Source organism: Podarcis filfolensis (assembly GCF_964270895.1).
Source record: "Podarcis filfolensis genome assembly, chromosome: 1".
In the NCBI taxonomy this organism is placed as follows: domain Eukaryota; kingdom Metazoa; phylum Chordata; class Lepidosauria; order Squamata; family Lacertidae; genus Podarcis; species Podarcis filfolensis.
This window is the reverse complement of record NC_139604.1, coordinates 53,776,246-53,793,746: the sequence shown is the minus strand read 5'-3', so window position 1 is coordinate 53,793,746 and position 17,501 is coordinate 53,776,246. Positions and strand designations below refer to the sequence as shown.

At 45.4% G+C, this 17,501-nt stretch overlaps 2 protein-coding genes across 6 annotated transcripts in view; one reads left to right on the top strand and one right to left on the bottom strand.

Annotated features, from left to right (window-relative positions):
* The window catches only part of CLCF1 (cardiotrophin like cytokine factor 1), a 51,149-nt gene extending 40,805 nt beyond the window's left edge, over positions 1–10,344 (bottom strand). Inside the window, exon 1 of one of the 2 annotated variants that reach the window (XM_083576509.1) lies at positions 9,996–10,344. In XM_083576509.1, the coding sequence (XP_083432635.1) occupies positions 9,996–10,011 (16 nt within the window). In that variant the 5' untranslated portion in view covers positions 10,012–10,344. Of the gene's footprint in view, positions 1–8,998; positions 9,465–9,995 lie in introns of those variants that run through there. The other variant, XM_083576508.1, reaches the window with a different exon arrangement.
* The window catches only part of LOC310745150 (uncharacterized protein), a 36,678-nt gene that overhangs the window by 4,549 nt on the left and 14,628 nt on the right, over positions 1–17,501 (top strand). The window lies entirely within an intron of this gene.

Genomic DNA, 17,501 nt, shown 5'->3' with positions numbered 1-17,501 from the left:
GGGCTCTGGAGGATTTTCCAGTAGCCAATTTTGGTGATTTTGTTGAGGCTGTTTCCTAATTGTAGAACATTAGGGTGAGGAGGCCTGTTGACACAGTCGCTTCAGTGTGTCTGGTCTGACACTGCAGAGCTCATTCTGCTCCTCAGTTCTCTTCATAGCTATGAGCAACAAAAGAGGCCAGATAACGGCTACAGCAGGCTGAACAGTGGTTAGAATGCATATCTGCAACTATCACATAGCGATGATGGCAGTGAAAAAGGTCCACCATTCCATTTCCATCAAGCAGAGCTCTTTCTAGTTAAAATGTTGTTACGACCTGCCTCAGTCAGTAGGACACTGTAACCACCACAAGCCTGCTGTTTAGACACACCTGTTTAGGCAAGCATTCCCCGGAAGTGAACTTGTGATTTTATTGTTTCAATAGGGGCTTTTGTTTTGCTTTTTCAAATGCTACAATGGAATACTTATTGTGTATTTTAATTATGTATTGATTATGTATTGATTTTATATTTGACATATAAGTGGTACATAAATTAGATGATAATGAGGATGATAATAATATTGCTACATCAAGCCTCTTGTGTGTGAGAGAATCAGAAGTGGCATCAGACCAAATGGTAAAATGAGATGCTTTTTGGGATAGGAGCCTGGCCTCTATCATAAAAACCAAACAAGCTGAGTGTTTGCCTAGCCCCAAAAGTTGTGAGCAGGGCCACCAAGTGTGCATAGTGCCCCTGGAGGACAGTTGAGGAGAGCATGTCTAGACTGCACAATGCAAAAATAATTTCAGATTTGGTTGCAAGCCAAGGAGTTTGGCAGTTCCAACTCAACACAGAAAGTGCCAAACTCTGCACCTTTAAATTCCCTCTTTTTAGATCCGTGCTTAAAGGATTTCGGTGTGGGATAGTAAATGCCTGAGATTACAAGAACATCACTGCATGGACCACTCAGAACTCATGAGGTGGCTACGTGTGCTTACTCAAGTCTATTGCATGCTTACTCCTCCTTAGCAAGTCCTCCTTAGTTCAGTGGAACTTGCACCACAAACTTTATACATGTTTACTTGGGGTGAATGTGCATAGGATTGCAGCCCTACTCTTAATAGATGAATTTAGGATTTCAATCTTAGCATAACAAAGAGGCTTCCTGCAGGATGATGTGTAATAAGATTTCCACTGAGGGGAAAGCAACTGTATCAGTGGAAAGACCTCGGGCGTGCAGAGAACAAGGGGAGTGTGGAAATGCTTTATTTCAGTTGCTGCATATGGTGAGGTGTTAGTTGGCATCAGGTTTTATAGCGAGACATTCTTAGGAGGGAAGTATTGATTGGGAAAACTGGCTGATAGCAAAAGAATAGTCCATTTCAGGGATAGGATTGGTAAGAGGAAAGCTTTTGAGAATAGACAGATGTTTCTCTGAAACAATCCTGAAATTGCAGCCTTGGGTGTATATTGAAGTGACTCCTATGCATGCATTAACTAGGAAGTAAGCACCATTGGGGGACGCGGGTGGCGCTGTGGGTTAAACCACAGAGCCTAGGACTTGCCGATTAAAAGGTTGGTGGTTCGAATCCCTGTGACGGGGTGAGCTCCCGTTGCTGGGTCCCTGCTCCTGCCAACCTAGCAGTTCGAAAGCAAGTCAAAGTGCAAGTAGATAAATAGGTATCGCTCCGGCAGGAAGGTAAACGGCGTTTCCGTGCACTGCTCTGGTTCGCCAGAAGTGGCTTAGTCATGCTGGCCACATGACCCGGAAGCTGTACGCCGGCTCCCTCGGCCAGTAAAGCGAGATGAGCACCACAACCCCAGAGTCGGCCACGACTGGACCTAATGGTCAGGGGTCCCTTTACCTTTTTTAAGCACCATTGAGCTCAGTTGGATTTATTTCTGGGTAAACATGAAATATTATTGGCTGCGTGACCTCAAAACTGTCCTGAGCCTGTAAGATATATATGGATATGGTTGTTGACAAGAGTTTTTCTGACACAGGCTTTTTAGGTGTTTGACTCTACTGTTGAATATGGGAACATGTGGAGCCAAAGTATATATTGAGCTAAGCTGCATTGAAACCAGTTTGGCCCGGTACAAAACTGTGATGTGAGCTTACAAGAGTATCAAGGCTGAAAGGAAGGCAGTAGGAAAAGCCCAGAGTCAGAGCAGAAAGTCATATTGAGGGCACCTTACTGCATGCATTGGGGTTCTGTACAAAAGCCATCATGTGTTAATACTATGCAGAATGGAGATTACTAACACTAAGTATAATTCCTAATGCCCATCTGGTTATTGAGACAGGTAAGAACATAGTCTGTGGTGTCCTATCCTGACCAGGCATGAATAGCATTTAGCCATGCTCAAGTACCCAGCTGTGAAAGTTAGAGCCAATGCAAGAAATAGAAGACAAAACCCCCTGAAATGATTCACATTTAGGGGTGCAGCATATTCTTTGATCACAGAAAACTACAGAGGTGCCTTGTAGATTTTCATGACCATGGAAATGCTCCAAGATTGCTGGTCACCCTAATGCTACAAGTTTAGAGCAGGCTGATCACCTTTCAAGTTTGTGAGCTTTTCTTTTTCTAGCTGGCTTCTCCTGGAAGAATTAAGCTGTTGGCAAGAGCTTATGACAGGTTGTTCCCCCTTGGGATTTCAAAGCATTCGTGGCAGGGAATGGCTTAGTGGTCTGTGAGCGCTTCATTTAAAGAAATCTTAATATGGGAAGCCTTAATTTGAGTCCTTCCTATATTAGACACAGGGATTGGCAGAGAATCTGGTGTTCCTGGGGCTATTAATGGGGAGACACGGTTAAATTTCCAAGAGGGCTCTCAAGAGTCTTGTGGGCAAAATAATGAAGAACTGGTATGTCAGCACTGTGCAATTTAGCCAGCGTCAATTATACCAAAGAGCTTTTATGCCAGAGCACAAAAAATGCACTTGGGATACTTGCAGTAAATAGCACTCCACTGAGATTCCTAGAATCTAAATGAGAAATCACTGCACAGGAACTGTCCATACTAAGAAAATAGCAATCACTTTGCAGTATCCATGAGGAGACTGCTATCCACACAGACTAGACCTCGGCACCTTTTTCAAACTGTCCTTGTAAGCAGGGTTCAGATGCTGTAGATCATGGACTGAGAAACATTTGGTCCTCCAGATGGTTTTGAACTCCCAGTGCCCATTAGTCCCATCCAGCATAAGCAGTGGCCAAGGATGATGGGAGTTGTAGTCCCATAACATGTGGAGGGCCACATTTCCTATCCCTGTTGCAGATAAAGATTCCACAAGAAAGCCTTGATTCACTTTTTTGTCTTCCTCCACTCATTATTCATTCATACAGACTGCAGCCAGAGTTTTCCCCAAAACAGCTGATGTAACATCTAAAATCACCTCCTACTGGCCTAAACTCAGAAACACCACTTTGCCCTCATCTCCCTTAAACATCCTTTCAGATCAGTTTCCCTTGAAGGTCTGCCATCTCCTGAATGACTCCATTGCCAGCACACCCATCTGTCAGGTCACACCTTTAGAACTACACTTGGTAGCTTCCTCTCCTTTCATGTCAGGAATGTTAGAGCTCCATCTCAGGCTCCTCTGTGCCCCAGTACTGGACGAACTTGCCACTCACACCAGGTTTTTCTTTTCTGCTGTTGGCTGTATAGCTTTGCAATCATGAGCGACCTGAAATCCAGTGTGGTCAGAATGGAGTTTGATTTTCCCATATATAGTCAGGGTACCATGATGCATTTTGCTCAGCCTCCTTTCAAGACCTCAAGCATCCCTTTGCGATTACGTTCTAGTGACTAAGTCATCCGCAGCATCTGGGCTAGTATCCAAAGTTCTTGCATGTGGCCCAGATTATTACAGTATTGCCTTCTCTACCTGTGTGATACTTTCCTCGCTCCATCCATGGCCCCATCCTTGCCTCTGTACTACTGTTTAGCATGCTGATTCAAGACCCAGTCTTCTGACTCCTTTGCCATGCATCTCTCTTGCCTTTACACCAGGGCTGACTACACTCAACTCCCATCACCCTCAACCATCATAGCCTATAGTTAGGGTTGATGGGAGCTGCAGTCCAATAGCATCTGGGGGACCACAGGTTAGCCATCCCTGGCTTACATGAGCAGTCTATTTATATTCTCATTCTGAGGCTGATTCTATTCCTAATAGAACATGTGATATTTTACTGTATTTTTGGTTTTTATGGAAGCCGCCCAGAGTGGCTGGGGAGGCCCAGCCAGATGGGCGGGGTATAAATAATAAATTATTATTATTATTATTATTATTATTATTATTATTATTATTATTATTATATTTCCCAGTTTCTTCCTAGGCTACAACACAATAGGCCACCTGTCCTGTTGTTTGTTGAAAGTCCTCCTTTTTGTGACTGTGCTTAAATGCTTTGTTTCCTGCATCTATCCCAACAACAAATACCTGAAGTTTGGGAGGTAAATGTCTAAAGAAGGAATAGATTGCTACCTCTTTCGCAAGCCAGGGGAAATTGTCACCACAACTCCTGGTTATTTCATTACTTCTGTGATCTTGGGTGTGTGTGTAGGGTGTCTTAACAGCAGGAAAACTTGAACCTGGACTTGGCCTTAGTAGTTCTGAGAATAGAGTTACTAACTGGCAGTGGGTGTCTGTGTTTGGACTGAAATCACCATGACTTGGGGATTGCAGGGGGGTGGGAAGGTTGCAGTTTTTATAAGGTTCTTTTTGAATTTGTACTACCTTCCAGTTTTTTAGTGTGTCTTCAGTTCACATAGTATAACGGAACATCTGGCTGGATCTAATTTAGTGGCTGGACAGGCTTTCTCCCTGTATGTTGGGATGGGGAACCTGTAGCCCAGCAGACACTGCTGAATTGCAGCTCCAGTCACCCCTGACTATTGAACATGCTGGCTGGGGCTGATGGGAGCTGGAGTCCCAACATCATCTGGAGGGCCAACAGCTTTCTCCATCCGTACTGTATCTAAATCCCACCAGAGCATTTCTGCCCCTGTTGGTCTGCACAACTGACTGCAACCTGCATGGGATCAGGACCTTCTCACAGAAAGCATGTGGGTGGCCTGGCATGGATCCATGGGGGAGAAAGCATTTGCTCCATTGGATGTCAGACCTGGCCCGTGAAACAGTTTTATCAGGCTCTTGGCAGCCCTGCCAAATGCTAACCATGTGGTATGCATTTTGCCCATGGTTTCATATGCAAAGAGAGGAAATTTGTTTGCAAATGTTGCGAGATATGTGAGTTATTCCATACTTTAAATGTGATTATTGGGAGGGGGTGTTATAAACAGTGCCCCGTCTGATAGCTATGCAGAGGCTGAATTGTAAAGCCTGGCCACCTGTGAGGAGGTCGGGCTGTGCATCAAACTATACTTCCGGTTTCCGGACTACTGCCTGGAGAATAGAGTGGTCCCTGAGAACACAGAACTTGGCCATCCCTGCGCTACAGCACTGAGCCAGGAGTGTGGGAAACGGCTGTCTATATGTGCCCCTAAAACTGAAGCCTGTCTCTCAAAATGTCCTACTCGAGCCTCATTTGTGCCGCTTTCCGTATATAAGCCTTTTACTGTCTTGTCGCAATAGCACACAGAACCTTCAAACCGTTCCCTATAACTTTTCCCTTTCCCTCTTTAATTTCCTGGCTGCAGGCTTAAGATCAGCAAACCTAAACCAGCAGCAAACTTAATGAGGAGCATCTGTACAGAAAGGGCATGCACGTGGAAGTGTGTGTGTGTGTGTGTGCGCGCGCACGCACGCGGGTGCGCTTACACAGATGTGTTTGAACCCACGGGGCTGGACAGCAGGAGGTCTACCTGTCAGAACTCTGAGGCTGCCTTGAACTCATCTTATTGTGGGAAAGAAGCCAGTGCTGATATAAGGCACAGTGCAGGCCCAGACTGAGACAGTGGCAATACTTCCTCTGTTGCCCATTTACTGGACAAGTTGTACTGTACAATGTAGTGCTCACAGCCAAGGTTTATGTTATATCCCACTTTTCTTCCATCATGGAACCCAAGGCAGTGGACATGGGATTCCCAGGTAGTCTCTCATCCAGGCACTGACCAGACCCAAACCTGCTTAGCTTCAGCAAGGACGTGGTCCAATGTGCCTTCTGACCACAACCAGACCTAGTCTCGTTTCTATCTAGTGTGCCATTTTCCCTAGATGAAAGTTGTGTGGGGCAACCCCAGTAGCTTGTGGCAGCACTCAAATGGGTGAAGGTGTGCTTGTACACCAACTCAAGACTGGCTTTCCAGTCCTCAGGTGTGAAACCTATGAACTAGCCGTCAGGAAGACAGTGGCTTAGATTGCATGCTAGGGTGTATTGTCCTCAAAGGGCTCCAGGCATCCTTCGTTTTAGGTATTAAGCAACGTGGCTGTTAAAAGTATTATGTTTCTGAATAGGACTGTTACATGCATGAATTTAGTGCCCATCCTGTCTCATACCTTACTATCCTTACACTGACTGTTTACATTCTGCCTGTTTACTAGTTATATATAGCCACACTGTTATACTAAGCAAGCCCTATCTCACATAGATTTCTACCCTTCTCACGCACTGAAATTAATTCCATCCCCCACTTTTGTCCTCAGCAGGGCCAGAGCTTACTCAGATGCTGCCATTCGCAAGAGGGGACATCCTTATGCACACAACCATGTGTGTGCTTTTTCAAAAGGTGTCCCACTAAGCCACCGGGCAGTACAATAAAACACTTTGGCTCCTAAGAAGAGAACGACAAGAGTAGTTGGCCTTTCCACATGCAGCTCACAGCAATGATTTTGCTATTCATCAACACCAGGAACAAAACTCATTCAAAGCTGACCCTTTTGGGGGCTCTTAATGTCTTTGCCAACTTGGGATGGACAGTTGGAAATGGAAAATAAGCCAATAGTAAAGGCTCCCAGCCCCATTACCTCTGAGCAGCAAATTTAATGAGGAGCATCTGTAGGGAAAGGAGATGCATTGGTGTGGCCATGGACACGCATATGCATGTATATGGCTGTTTTGAGCATGAGGAGTATGTATGGTCCTTAACTAGGGAGTGTATTCCAATCTACATGTGGGTCCATAACATGCCTGGATACTTTCCCTGGGATAGTCCCAGCCTCTCTTTTGAGATGCTCCCTCCATAACAGTGATCTTGTGTTCCAGCCACCTTTTTATCCCTGCACATATAAGCTAAGGTTGACCTTCCTATGAGTACAGTGGATCTGCAGCCACAGTATTCCACAGCATAGAGCCTTTTCAGGTGTGACGGTTGGCTGTCTGTTTGGAGGATTGGCTCCCACATCCCCTCTTGCACACAACAGGGGGCCGTGTTGCCTGCTGCTTGCCAGCCTGCACTGGTGCCCAACTATGCAGCAGGCAAACAGGGTTCAACTCATTTCCAGAGATATCATCCCTCTAGATAATCTCACATGCATGCATCTGTGCCATTTCCCAGCACACCATTTCCTTTTCTAGTCACACCTACCCCATTCAGTTCCCTCCTGTGCAGCATCCTTCCCTCCCCCCTCCCCCCGCTACCCAACTGTAAGCAGCTTTCTGCTTTAAAGCAAAAAGAGCCAACAAATGGCACTTTGACAGCCTATCAGCCCAATGTATTGCTGGGTAGGATCCCTCTCTAATTTGGGCTGTTCTGGAGAGAAATCCCTTAAAAAGATGCCTAGTCCCAAGCTGCTAGCTGCAGCTGCTGGATGGGAGTGATAGAACCATTTGCGTCTATCAGTTTTAGCTCTATTCTCTCCCTCCCTGCCTGCGCTGCCCCCCTCCCATGCCTTTTCACTTTTCCTGGCTATCTCAGCCAAGGAGCAGAACTGACCGGCAGTAAAAAGACCCAAGTCGATAGGCAGCATCTTTCCCCAACAGACCTAGCAGTGAGAATTTGGGCTGTTGTTCATTTGAGACATGAAAGAGCAAGTTCTGCGTATGCCTGTCTACTGGTCTCCTCGGCCTCACATTTTCCGGCATATCCCCCTCCACATTCCCTGCTTTGCCTTTTCCAGCATCCAGGCAAGGGAGAAAAAATCCCAAAGATTTTTCTGTTTTTGTTTTGCTTTGTTTGTTTGCTCTTTCTTTTTAAAATAGCTGACACTGTGGGAGCAAGAGACTCCCCTCTCCCCCAAACAGCGTGATTGTCAAAAGAGCCAGTCCAGGAAACAAACCACTTTTGACCTTTTAAGGCTTGTTTTTACATTTTTATTTTATTTTAAACACAAGCCCTCTCCCAGAAAGCCTGGGGTGTTGTCTGCAAAACACAAAACCCCCATTGCTTATAAAAATTACACCCTGCAGGAAAAAGTTCTCTCATTCCAAGTAATCGCGCCCCCCTCCGCAACTCCTTTCCAACCTTTTCAAAGTAACAGCAAGAAAAGTTTTGTTAACCGGCTGCAAATGTTAAAACTCTAAGGATTAACAACAACAGCAACAAAAACCCCTAACATTATTTAGGAAGACTGGACACTTCCTAGGGTTTTGTGCCCCCCCTCCATCCGCCGGAGCAAAGGACGTTTCCTCGTTCTTTGCAAAAAAAACTTGTTTCAGGGTGGTTCCCCCCTCCCCTTTCACTTCTCCTGTTCTTTGTTTAAAAACAAACAAACAAACCTTTATTTTGGTAACCAAACATACTTTCTTTCTGTGCTGGGGCAGCACTTAAAGCACGACAAGGGGGGTGGTAACCCTTTATAGCCCTTGTCTAAAATGCTGGTGACTTTGATTTTCCTCTGTCAGTTTTGGATGTTATTCCCTTACTAAGCAGCGTCTCTCTCTCTCCCCTTCTCCCCCCCCCCCAGTAATCACAAACATGCATGAAAAAGAGAGAAGGGGGGGCAAAGGGAAAGTCTTAAATCAGTCCCAAAGCCAGACAGACGTTTTAATCAAATCAAATTAGAATCAGCAGCGGTTTTGGGGTGGGGGGAAGATGAGGCGCATGGCAAGAACCCCCCGCCGCCCCATCCCCCCTCTCAAAACTGAAGGAGATGCGAGCCCTTACCTGGACCCCCCCCAGCAACACATAGCATAGTAGACTCAGAGTTTGGGCTGGGGGCGACGCTGCGGGTTAGCAGGCAAACGGTTTTGTTCCGAAGCTCCTGGCGCAGAGTGAAAAAATTGCCTTTCTCCCCGGCTGGCTCTGCCCCCGGTTCCGTTCCTTTTTTTCCCTCCCCCCTTTTCCCTATTTGTTTTGGTTTGTGTTTGCTGGGTGTTAGGTGGGAAAAGTTGTCTGTACGCTTTTTTTTTTTTTTGGTATGTGTGCAAAGTTTTCACCACTCTCTGTCTCTCTCTCTCTCTCTCTCTCTCTCTCTCTCCTCTTCCACCTCCCGTGATTTGCTCTTTTGATTGGTGTCCAGGAATGTAAGAATATAAAAAAGAAAAAGGGGGGAAAAAGTGCATACACCCTCTCTCGAAGCGGCTGCCTTTCCTTTTTCCCTCCCTTCCTTTTTTTTAAATCAAGTGTTAAGCAGAACCAGGTTGCTTTCAAGAATGTATTTGATGCAATTGTATACAAGCGGTGGGTCATTCATTTCTTTCTCCTTCTCTCTCTCCCCCCCCCCCACCTCTCCACCCCACATTTGCCACCCACCTCAACATACCCCACTGCAGCTCTTCAAACTTTGGGGTGGGGAGGGGCAAGAGAAAGGTAAAGAAGCCAGCAGTATGCATTTCCCTCAATGTAAAGAAGGAAGCGGGAGAAAACTTTTGTTTTGTTTTGTTAAAGAACTATCCAGAGGAAATGCCAGCCCACCATACCCCACCCTAACCCCCTCCCAACCCCGCTCTCTAGATCTCTGGATGCTGCCAAGATTTGCTAGTGGCATTTTTTAACAAAAAAAAAAGAAGAAGAAGAAAAAGAAGAAGGGGGGGTCTTCCAGTAAATGCTGGAGAAATTGAACGTGTTTGTGAGGGCTCAGTTGAGGTTCTCAGTGGGGAGAGGTGGGCTGGCTTCCCTGCGCAGGAGGGGAGGCCTGCAGAAAGGTACCCGGGACTCCTACCTGCTCTGAACTCCATCTGGTTAAAGCCCCAGTCCGGCGCAGCCCTTGAAGGTAGGTGTGTGGCTGGATGCTTCCTTTCGCCGAGGGGTCTGCATGGAGTCTGCTGCCTCCTTTATTCTGGGCCAGGATTAATAATCCCATTTGCCAATCCCACTCACTAGGGTTTGGTTGTGGGTTTGGTTTTTTTGTGTGTGTGTGGTTTGTTGTTGTTTTTTAATTTGGTGAAGATATTCACGAAACCTTCCCTTCTACCCCCCCCCCTTTCCTCCTTTCTGACGTGTAAAGCTTTAACCACAAAGCAAAGCCCAGTCCCAGAGGGTGGGAGTATGTGGGGGGGGCATGGGGGGAGGAGGAGAGGCACCGCAGATTGGCTCCTCTCCCCTACAAAGAGACAAGGCGAGGTGAGTGTGTGAAGCCACCCTGTCTCGGCTGAAATGCCAGATTTGGAAAAGGGAGGTGGAGGGAGATGTGTGGGGGGGAGGAAGATGGGGGGGAAGGGGTGGGGATAGACGGGAGAAACTGACCCATTCTCTTTCTCCACTTCTTTCGCCTTTCCTCATGCTTCCCGTTCTGACTCCCTGCAGTACTTGCCTGTCTAAGAATCTCCTTGGCCCAGACTTTTGGCCCGGTCTGCGGCAGGCTTTTTGACATCCGCGCCCCAGCCAAGTGCCAAGCAACTGGGGCCGGCGGCTGCCTTCCCACTGCCCTTTTGCAGGAAACAAAACACAATGGCTTGCCAGTGGGTTGTTGTCGGATGCTTGTCCCATTCTCACAATCGGAGTGGTGGCGTTTAGTCACCAGCAGGTGACTAAACCTCCAGGCGACAGATGTCATGAAAGGCTGATGTAGGAGTGAGTACCGAGAGATAGTTTGCTCAGCAGGCAGGCAGTCAAGGGCATTGGTAAGGGGGCCTTTTGTCTCTTTCTCTTCGCCCAGAAAAAAAATAAATCATACACATTTGTCTCTCATTCATCCCAGTGTTCTTCCTTCCGTTCCTTTGTGTGTAATATATACATATATAGGTTCTGATCCTAATTCATTAATCAGCAAAAGACTTGTCAGTCCTATTTCAACACAAGGCTTGTGACTCAGCACTCTGCTTTCCAACTTTAGGGGCAACCTCCCTTACGCTGGATGGACTCATTGGAAAGGGGCTCTAATGAGGAAACAGGGGGGGCTGCAAAAGCATTCAGGGGGTTGTTTGAAGGGGGGCATTAGGTTTGCTACAGAGGAAGTATTCCTTTAAAAATAGCCATGCAAGTGATATGTATGGGAATGGAAATGTTAATACTGAAGTGATAGCAGCACCCTACTTAATGAAAGATAGTGTTGCATCTCTCATAGAACCCTTACAACTTAGCATAGCTTTCCCCACCCCACCAGTTCTGAGCACTGGCTTGGTTGTTCATATTTGTCCACTTAGTATAACACTGATATGCCCCATTCATCAGGGTTTGCACACATGTAACCATGCAAGCAAGCAATTTTTTTGACAGGCCCCAGTTCTGCAGACCTTGCAGATGCAACATCTCCATTAGCAAATTGTCAGCATAAGTGGTTCTGATCCAGCAAACCTCCACTGCATTAGTTTGGGTGTTTGCATTCCGTCCCTTCTGCTACCCAGTTGCTGAGCTCTGGGATCGGTGTAGAGGTTGTTTTTTGTTGGGGCTTTTGAGCTGCGTTGAAATGTATTTTCCCCCACCCCGTGTTGCTTAAAAAAGTTATCTGACAAAATAAATTCTCTCTTTGAATTTAAATGGCTAAGAAATTGTTTATTTTCAATTACCCTTCCTTTGATTAGGACTGACTTTGCTGATGGGAGTCTTTCTAACTAGATGAGGACTTTGGAAATAAACTTCACATTTAAAATAAACTATCAAATGTTATTAAAGCTGGCATGTCAGGTATATAGCAAAAATGAAGGAAAAAAGGAACCAAAGCTTGTTTATTCACATTACTAAATATTTACATATTTTGCAAACAAGAAAAGCAAGGGAAAGAAGGGCTTTGTGCTGTACAAGGAAATCCAATCACTTCATCCAAAATTAATTGCGTTCGTGAATATATATGTTTTTTCATTGTTAAAACCTGACTCGTTATTTACATGGAAAAACTATTATAGGGCTTTGAACTTTAGGAAAGAGGGGTTGGGGGACGTATTCCTTTTTTCCCCTTGCAGGCTTTCGCGCAGTGCTTTGTGTAAAAACAAAGGCACTCACAGACACAACTAATTTTAGCATTTCCAGCCCTCCAAGAGCCTTGTGCCTCCAAAAGGTGAAATTTAGCATTTTTCTCAAATGTAGTCCGAGTTTGAACCACTCAGCATTTTAAGTCTTATAAAATGTTTTAAGCTGCGAATTCATGGGCTTTCCATTCTTTATTTAAAGTAACTATTCACTTAACTGTTTCACACACCCATTTATTTCTTAGTCATTGGAGATTTATGTACCTCCAATAAGGCCAAGGTGAACTGATATTTCTTTTGTGTACAGAATAAATAAATCTAAGGTAAGCAGCAGCAGTCCAATTTATATATTTACAAGAAACTGAGTCCTGCATAAAGCGCTGCCTTTTCTTTTTGTCTAGACAGAAGTTTACATGTTTGTAAAATGCGTAGAAGTTTTCAGGCACATCGCTGCCTAGTCCTTGTTCCATGCTGTGTTTTCTTGAGCTTGCTGCAAAAGAGTGCAAAATTAGTTGAAATGGGCTTTGAGGGTTGTATGAGGGAAGGTGCAGTGTGGGACCCAGAAAGGCATATCCCAAGTTGTGAGTTTTTGGTTCTTGAGTTAAAGAAGAGATGCTTCTATTTGAAGATAAAATTCTTTTCTAGCAGATAAACTCTGAACCTTGAACTTCCAGATTTTATTTTATTTTTATTTTTATTTACAAAGGGGCATTTGGGAAGCTTGGAGCGTAAAAGACACCCATCATGTGCCAAGGACGTGTGAAAAATATGTGACCTGTGCTTTGTCCTCCTGTATTAAAAATGCTCTAGAGCAACAGCCAGCCCTTGAAATCAGAAGGATCCTGTAAAACAAATTGTGACTGCCAGTCTTAGCTAGAACTGACCACGTGCCGTGAAACTGCTAATATGCAGTAGCAGCCAAGGAAATTTCAAAAAAGGTTTGAAAATTAATAGTGAAGGGGTTCACAACATGCTTGTTTCCCAGTACATACAAGCATATTCCTTTACAACAGGGCTGGGAGACCCTGTGGTCCTTCAGATGTTGCTGGACTACAACTCTCATCATCCTTGGCCATTGGCCATGCTGGCTGGGGCTGGTGGGAGTTGGAGTCCAGCAGCATCTGGAGGGCCATAGGTCCCCCAACCCTACTTTTACAATATAGTTTTTTCACATTCCATAAAACATGGTGGAATAGAGACCTTGATCTAGATCACAGTTCATCAGCTTCCCGTCCTGAATAAGCAGTAGTTGGGTCCAGAAATGTAGATGAGACGCATGCCCAAAGCACACAGTGGGAATTTACAGACTGAAAGAGCAGCAGCTGTGTCATACGACCAGTTTACAAAACTTGTGAAGACAATTTGCATCCTTTGGGTCGTTATGGGTTATGTGAGTGGTAATTTGGTACATCAGAACCTGGGGCAGAGCCACTCCAAATAGGAGAAAGGGCACACGTACCTTAAGAGATTTGCATTCCAGATTAACAGCCAGACCTGTTTGGTAACTACAGCTGACCCAAAGTGCACATTATTTTGCCTTACAAGACTAAGGGCTCATCCACATTTTGCTTATCCTGGGTCTGAGTGGTTTTCTGCTTGTCTCGTGCTTTCTAGGCACGGCATGGGTCTGAGCAGTTTACCGCTTGCCCCTTTGCTTTCCCTGGGAAATTTACAGCTGAATTAGAGCAAATATCAGTCCTTGGGAAACCTAATTGACATTTACTCTGATTCGGTGATAAAGAGAGGGTTTTATTCGGGGGGGGGGGGGAGCAGTGGAACAAGGGCAAGTGTGGATGAGCCCTAACACATTTGACTGTAGGTACTAATTCTAACCATTGTGGAAGCCAAAAGACAAGGGGAGCCCCTTTTGCTCTCCAAAAAAATACTTGCTTCTCACAGGCAGCTTCCTTCTTAAGGCTTAAAATAATACAAATTTCTCCTCTGCCAAAAGATGTATATTCAAGTGTTCCAGGAATTGTACTTCAAAAAAGCAACCTAACCCTAATTGTGTGGTTGGGAAATACATATTAGTGTATATTTTGTGAGCTTTGTTCTCCTAAGTTTTCTTTTTCAGAACTATTGGTGAGGAATGACATATACAGGACACTGAGAATGTGGGGGAGCATTGGCTGGAGTTTGAGGAGTTATACAGAATGAAGCTCCACTTCCTGGCCACTTTAACCCACCCACAGATTACCCTGGTTTTACAACAGATTCTGCCTTCACCTTTTAAGTGTCGTTCTACAACTGTGAGGTCTCAAAACATACTTTTTTAAAAGTGAGATTTTTAGGGTTCTGGCTGGAACACAGATGTTTCCCTGAAGCCAGAGCTGCTTCAGATGTTATAAAACTGGGGGAATAGACAGACAGGAAGCAGGAGAGTGATGCTTTTTTTGCTCCTGCAGTTCTCTGTTGTCATCTCAAATAGAACTTTTAAATTTCACCCTCTTGGGGAGTTGCAGAAATGCCCACGGTTCCATTTCAGCTTATTCATTTCATTGCAACAAGTGTGCATGTGTGAAAAGTCTACTTTAGATAATATTTGGGGGGGGGACGACGTTAGGAAGCAGGCACGTAAACCCTAACCGTAGAAGCCTCTCTATGTTATGTAGATGGTTATATGCCTTGACAAAAGGACTACTCCTGCAGCATTGTCAGTGTGCTCTTTAGCTGATATATGCTCCCTTGCTAATTAATGTGGAGTAAATACCATCCTTGCTTGTTGTTTTTTATTATCCCAGCCATTAAAAAGACTGATCAAGATTGCTTCATGTGGCAACTCTTAAAAGATTTGAAAAACAAGCTTGAATAAAGATAAAGTGCTTTAACGCTTTGCCTTTCTGCATTAAGTGATCTTGTGAATGTCTCGTTAGGTCTGCTAAATTGATCCAGCTTGGATCTGACAGCCAGATACATATAAATTCTGTTCGCTCTTTGCCTTTGCCTCAGGCAGTCTTCCATCTCCTCAGCATTCCTGGACCACATTCACACAGTTACTTTAACCAGCCATTTGCTGTGCTTAATGCTTCCTAACTCCTGTACTATTCACACTTTGAACGCAGCAGTAGGAAGAGTACAGATCCTACTTTTAATACCATAATTTTTGTTCCTTACATCTGCAGGAATATTGTGGAAATAAAACTTTCTTTCCCCCCTTTCCAGGGTGCCTCTTGACAACTGCAGAAATTATAGCTTAATTGCCCTCTAGGAAGTAGAGTTAAGAGGAATTCTGGGATACCTGCACATGACATCACTGAATGGGATCTCCTGGGGCATTAGGTAGTCTATTTCTTAAAATGCATATTAATTGTACAGAAATCAAAGTACGGTTTTTAGAACTCAGAAGTACCTAACGTTGCTTTTGTGGTACTCTTGTAAATGCCACCAAAAGCAGTTCCGACTCTCTTTCCTCCCGCAGCAATGAATTGTGGCCGACTCCAGTTTGCATGTCCAAGCACCCCTTTAATGAGGAGGTGATCAGTTAAAGGCTTTCTTCTCTTTTCAGTCTCCATTAAATAACCACCAAGCATCCTGCCATCTTGCATCCTGCTGTCTTCAGCGCTTTCGTGAACTCCTTTCTATTCCTTCCTGCTGCCCATGTTTAAAATCTCTTCAGCCATTTTCCTGAAGTATTGGTACTTCGTGCCATGGAATGCACTTTGCCTCCTAACCAGAGAATTGAGATATCCTCATTTCAGATTGAGATGTAGGTCAGAAAGGGACTTGCCCAAATCTGCCAGGGACGTGTCAGAGTGAAGATTTGAACCCACATTCTCCATATGTCAGGCGGGTGCTCTGGCCTTTTGAGAAGTCCTTCCAGGGAGCAGCAGAAAGTCCCTCAGCCCCACAGCCACCCTTCTGATCACTCCTGGCAGACCAGAGATTCTTCCATGGACTGTTAAGAGTTTTGGAAGTTTTGAAGGCTTCTTCTTCTCTGGCCTTCTCATGAAGAAGTCAGCCTCTGCGGGTCGTGTCCTTGCTTGACACTTAGCCCAACCCCTGGCATGGAAGCATAGGGTACCACCTGGTTCACAAAGTCCTGGCAGGCTGCCTAGCTCTGCCATTGGCAGCCCTGCCTCTCTCACCTCCCTTCCCCTACCCTGCTGCATCACAGGAAGCACTGTGGGTGGTTTTGAGCTCACCAGAGAGGGGTGAGTCCTTCCCCCAATCTCTAGAGGCGCCAGCACTAGCCAAACCTCCCACTGCCAATGTTTGATTGAGCTCCTTCCCAGCCTCTCCCCCCCCCCCCCCCCGCACTTCCCCAATAGCTATTCTTATTGAGTGGTTTGTTGTTGTTTTGGCAAAGGTTTAAATAAGGGCAGTGGGACAGGAGAATCATATAACATTTCTGGCTCTTCCGTCAGCCTGCAGTGATATCACTAGGAAGATCCCACAGGCATCAGGCTGAAATCCTAGCTGTAAACCAGCCTTCCCCAACCTGGTGCCCTCCGGATGTTTTGGACTACAACTCCCATCAACCTGTGCCTGATGCTCTCCAGCACACACAGGCTGTGGCTGATGGGAGTTTTAGTCTGAAATGTCTGGGGAGCTCCAGGTTGGCGAAGGTTGCTGCAAACCCTAGCAATGGCTGCTGGTTCTATTCTCCATGCTATAAATATATGCTGATGTCACAGAAAGATGCTGCTCTCTTCTCTTCCAGCCCTTCCCCTCTTGCCTCTCATTCATTCCTTGCTCCCGCTCCACCACATGCCTGTGCTGTCTTCCCACAGCTGCTCTTTTCAAGTTCATAACCCTCTCGCTCGAGGTTCCCCTCTTACCTGTTTCCTATCCATCCACTAAAGGGATTGGCAAAGGAGTTGACTCTGTGACAGGGAAATGACGTCATGGGATTTTATAAGCTGACATTCCAAAGTGATTAATGGGGTTGGGTGCTCCACAGACTTATCATTTCATGTTCTTTTGGCAATCCTGGACACGAACCACCATTGGTCACATTTGTGATATGCTGGGAGCTTTGCTCTACCTACAGCCACAAGTAAAATCAATACAGTGAATGCTAACAAGAAACAACAAGATAATATACCTTTGTCATGGCATTAAGACTTTTACTTGTAACACACAGTGAGCACTAGGATCATAGGAAGCTGCCTTATACAAAGTCAGACCGCTGGCTCATTCAGTTCAGTACTGTCAACACAGACCAACAGTTGGTCTCCGGGATTTCATGCAGGAGTCTCTCCCAGCCGTACCTGGAGATAACCAGGGATTGAACATGGGGCCTTTCGTATGCAAACCATGTGCTATGCCACTGAGCTATGGCACTCAATGTTAAATGAACCAGAGGGGGAACGGCATGCTCC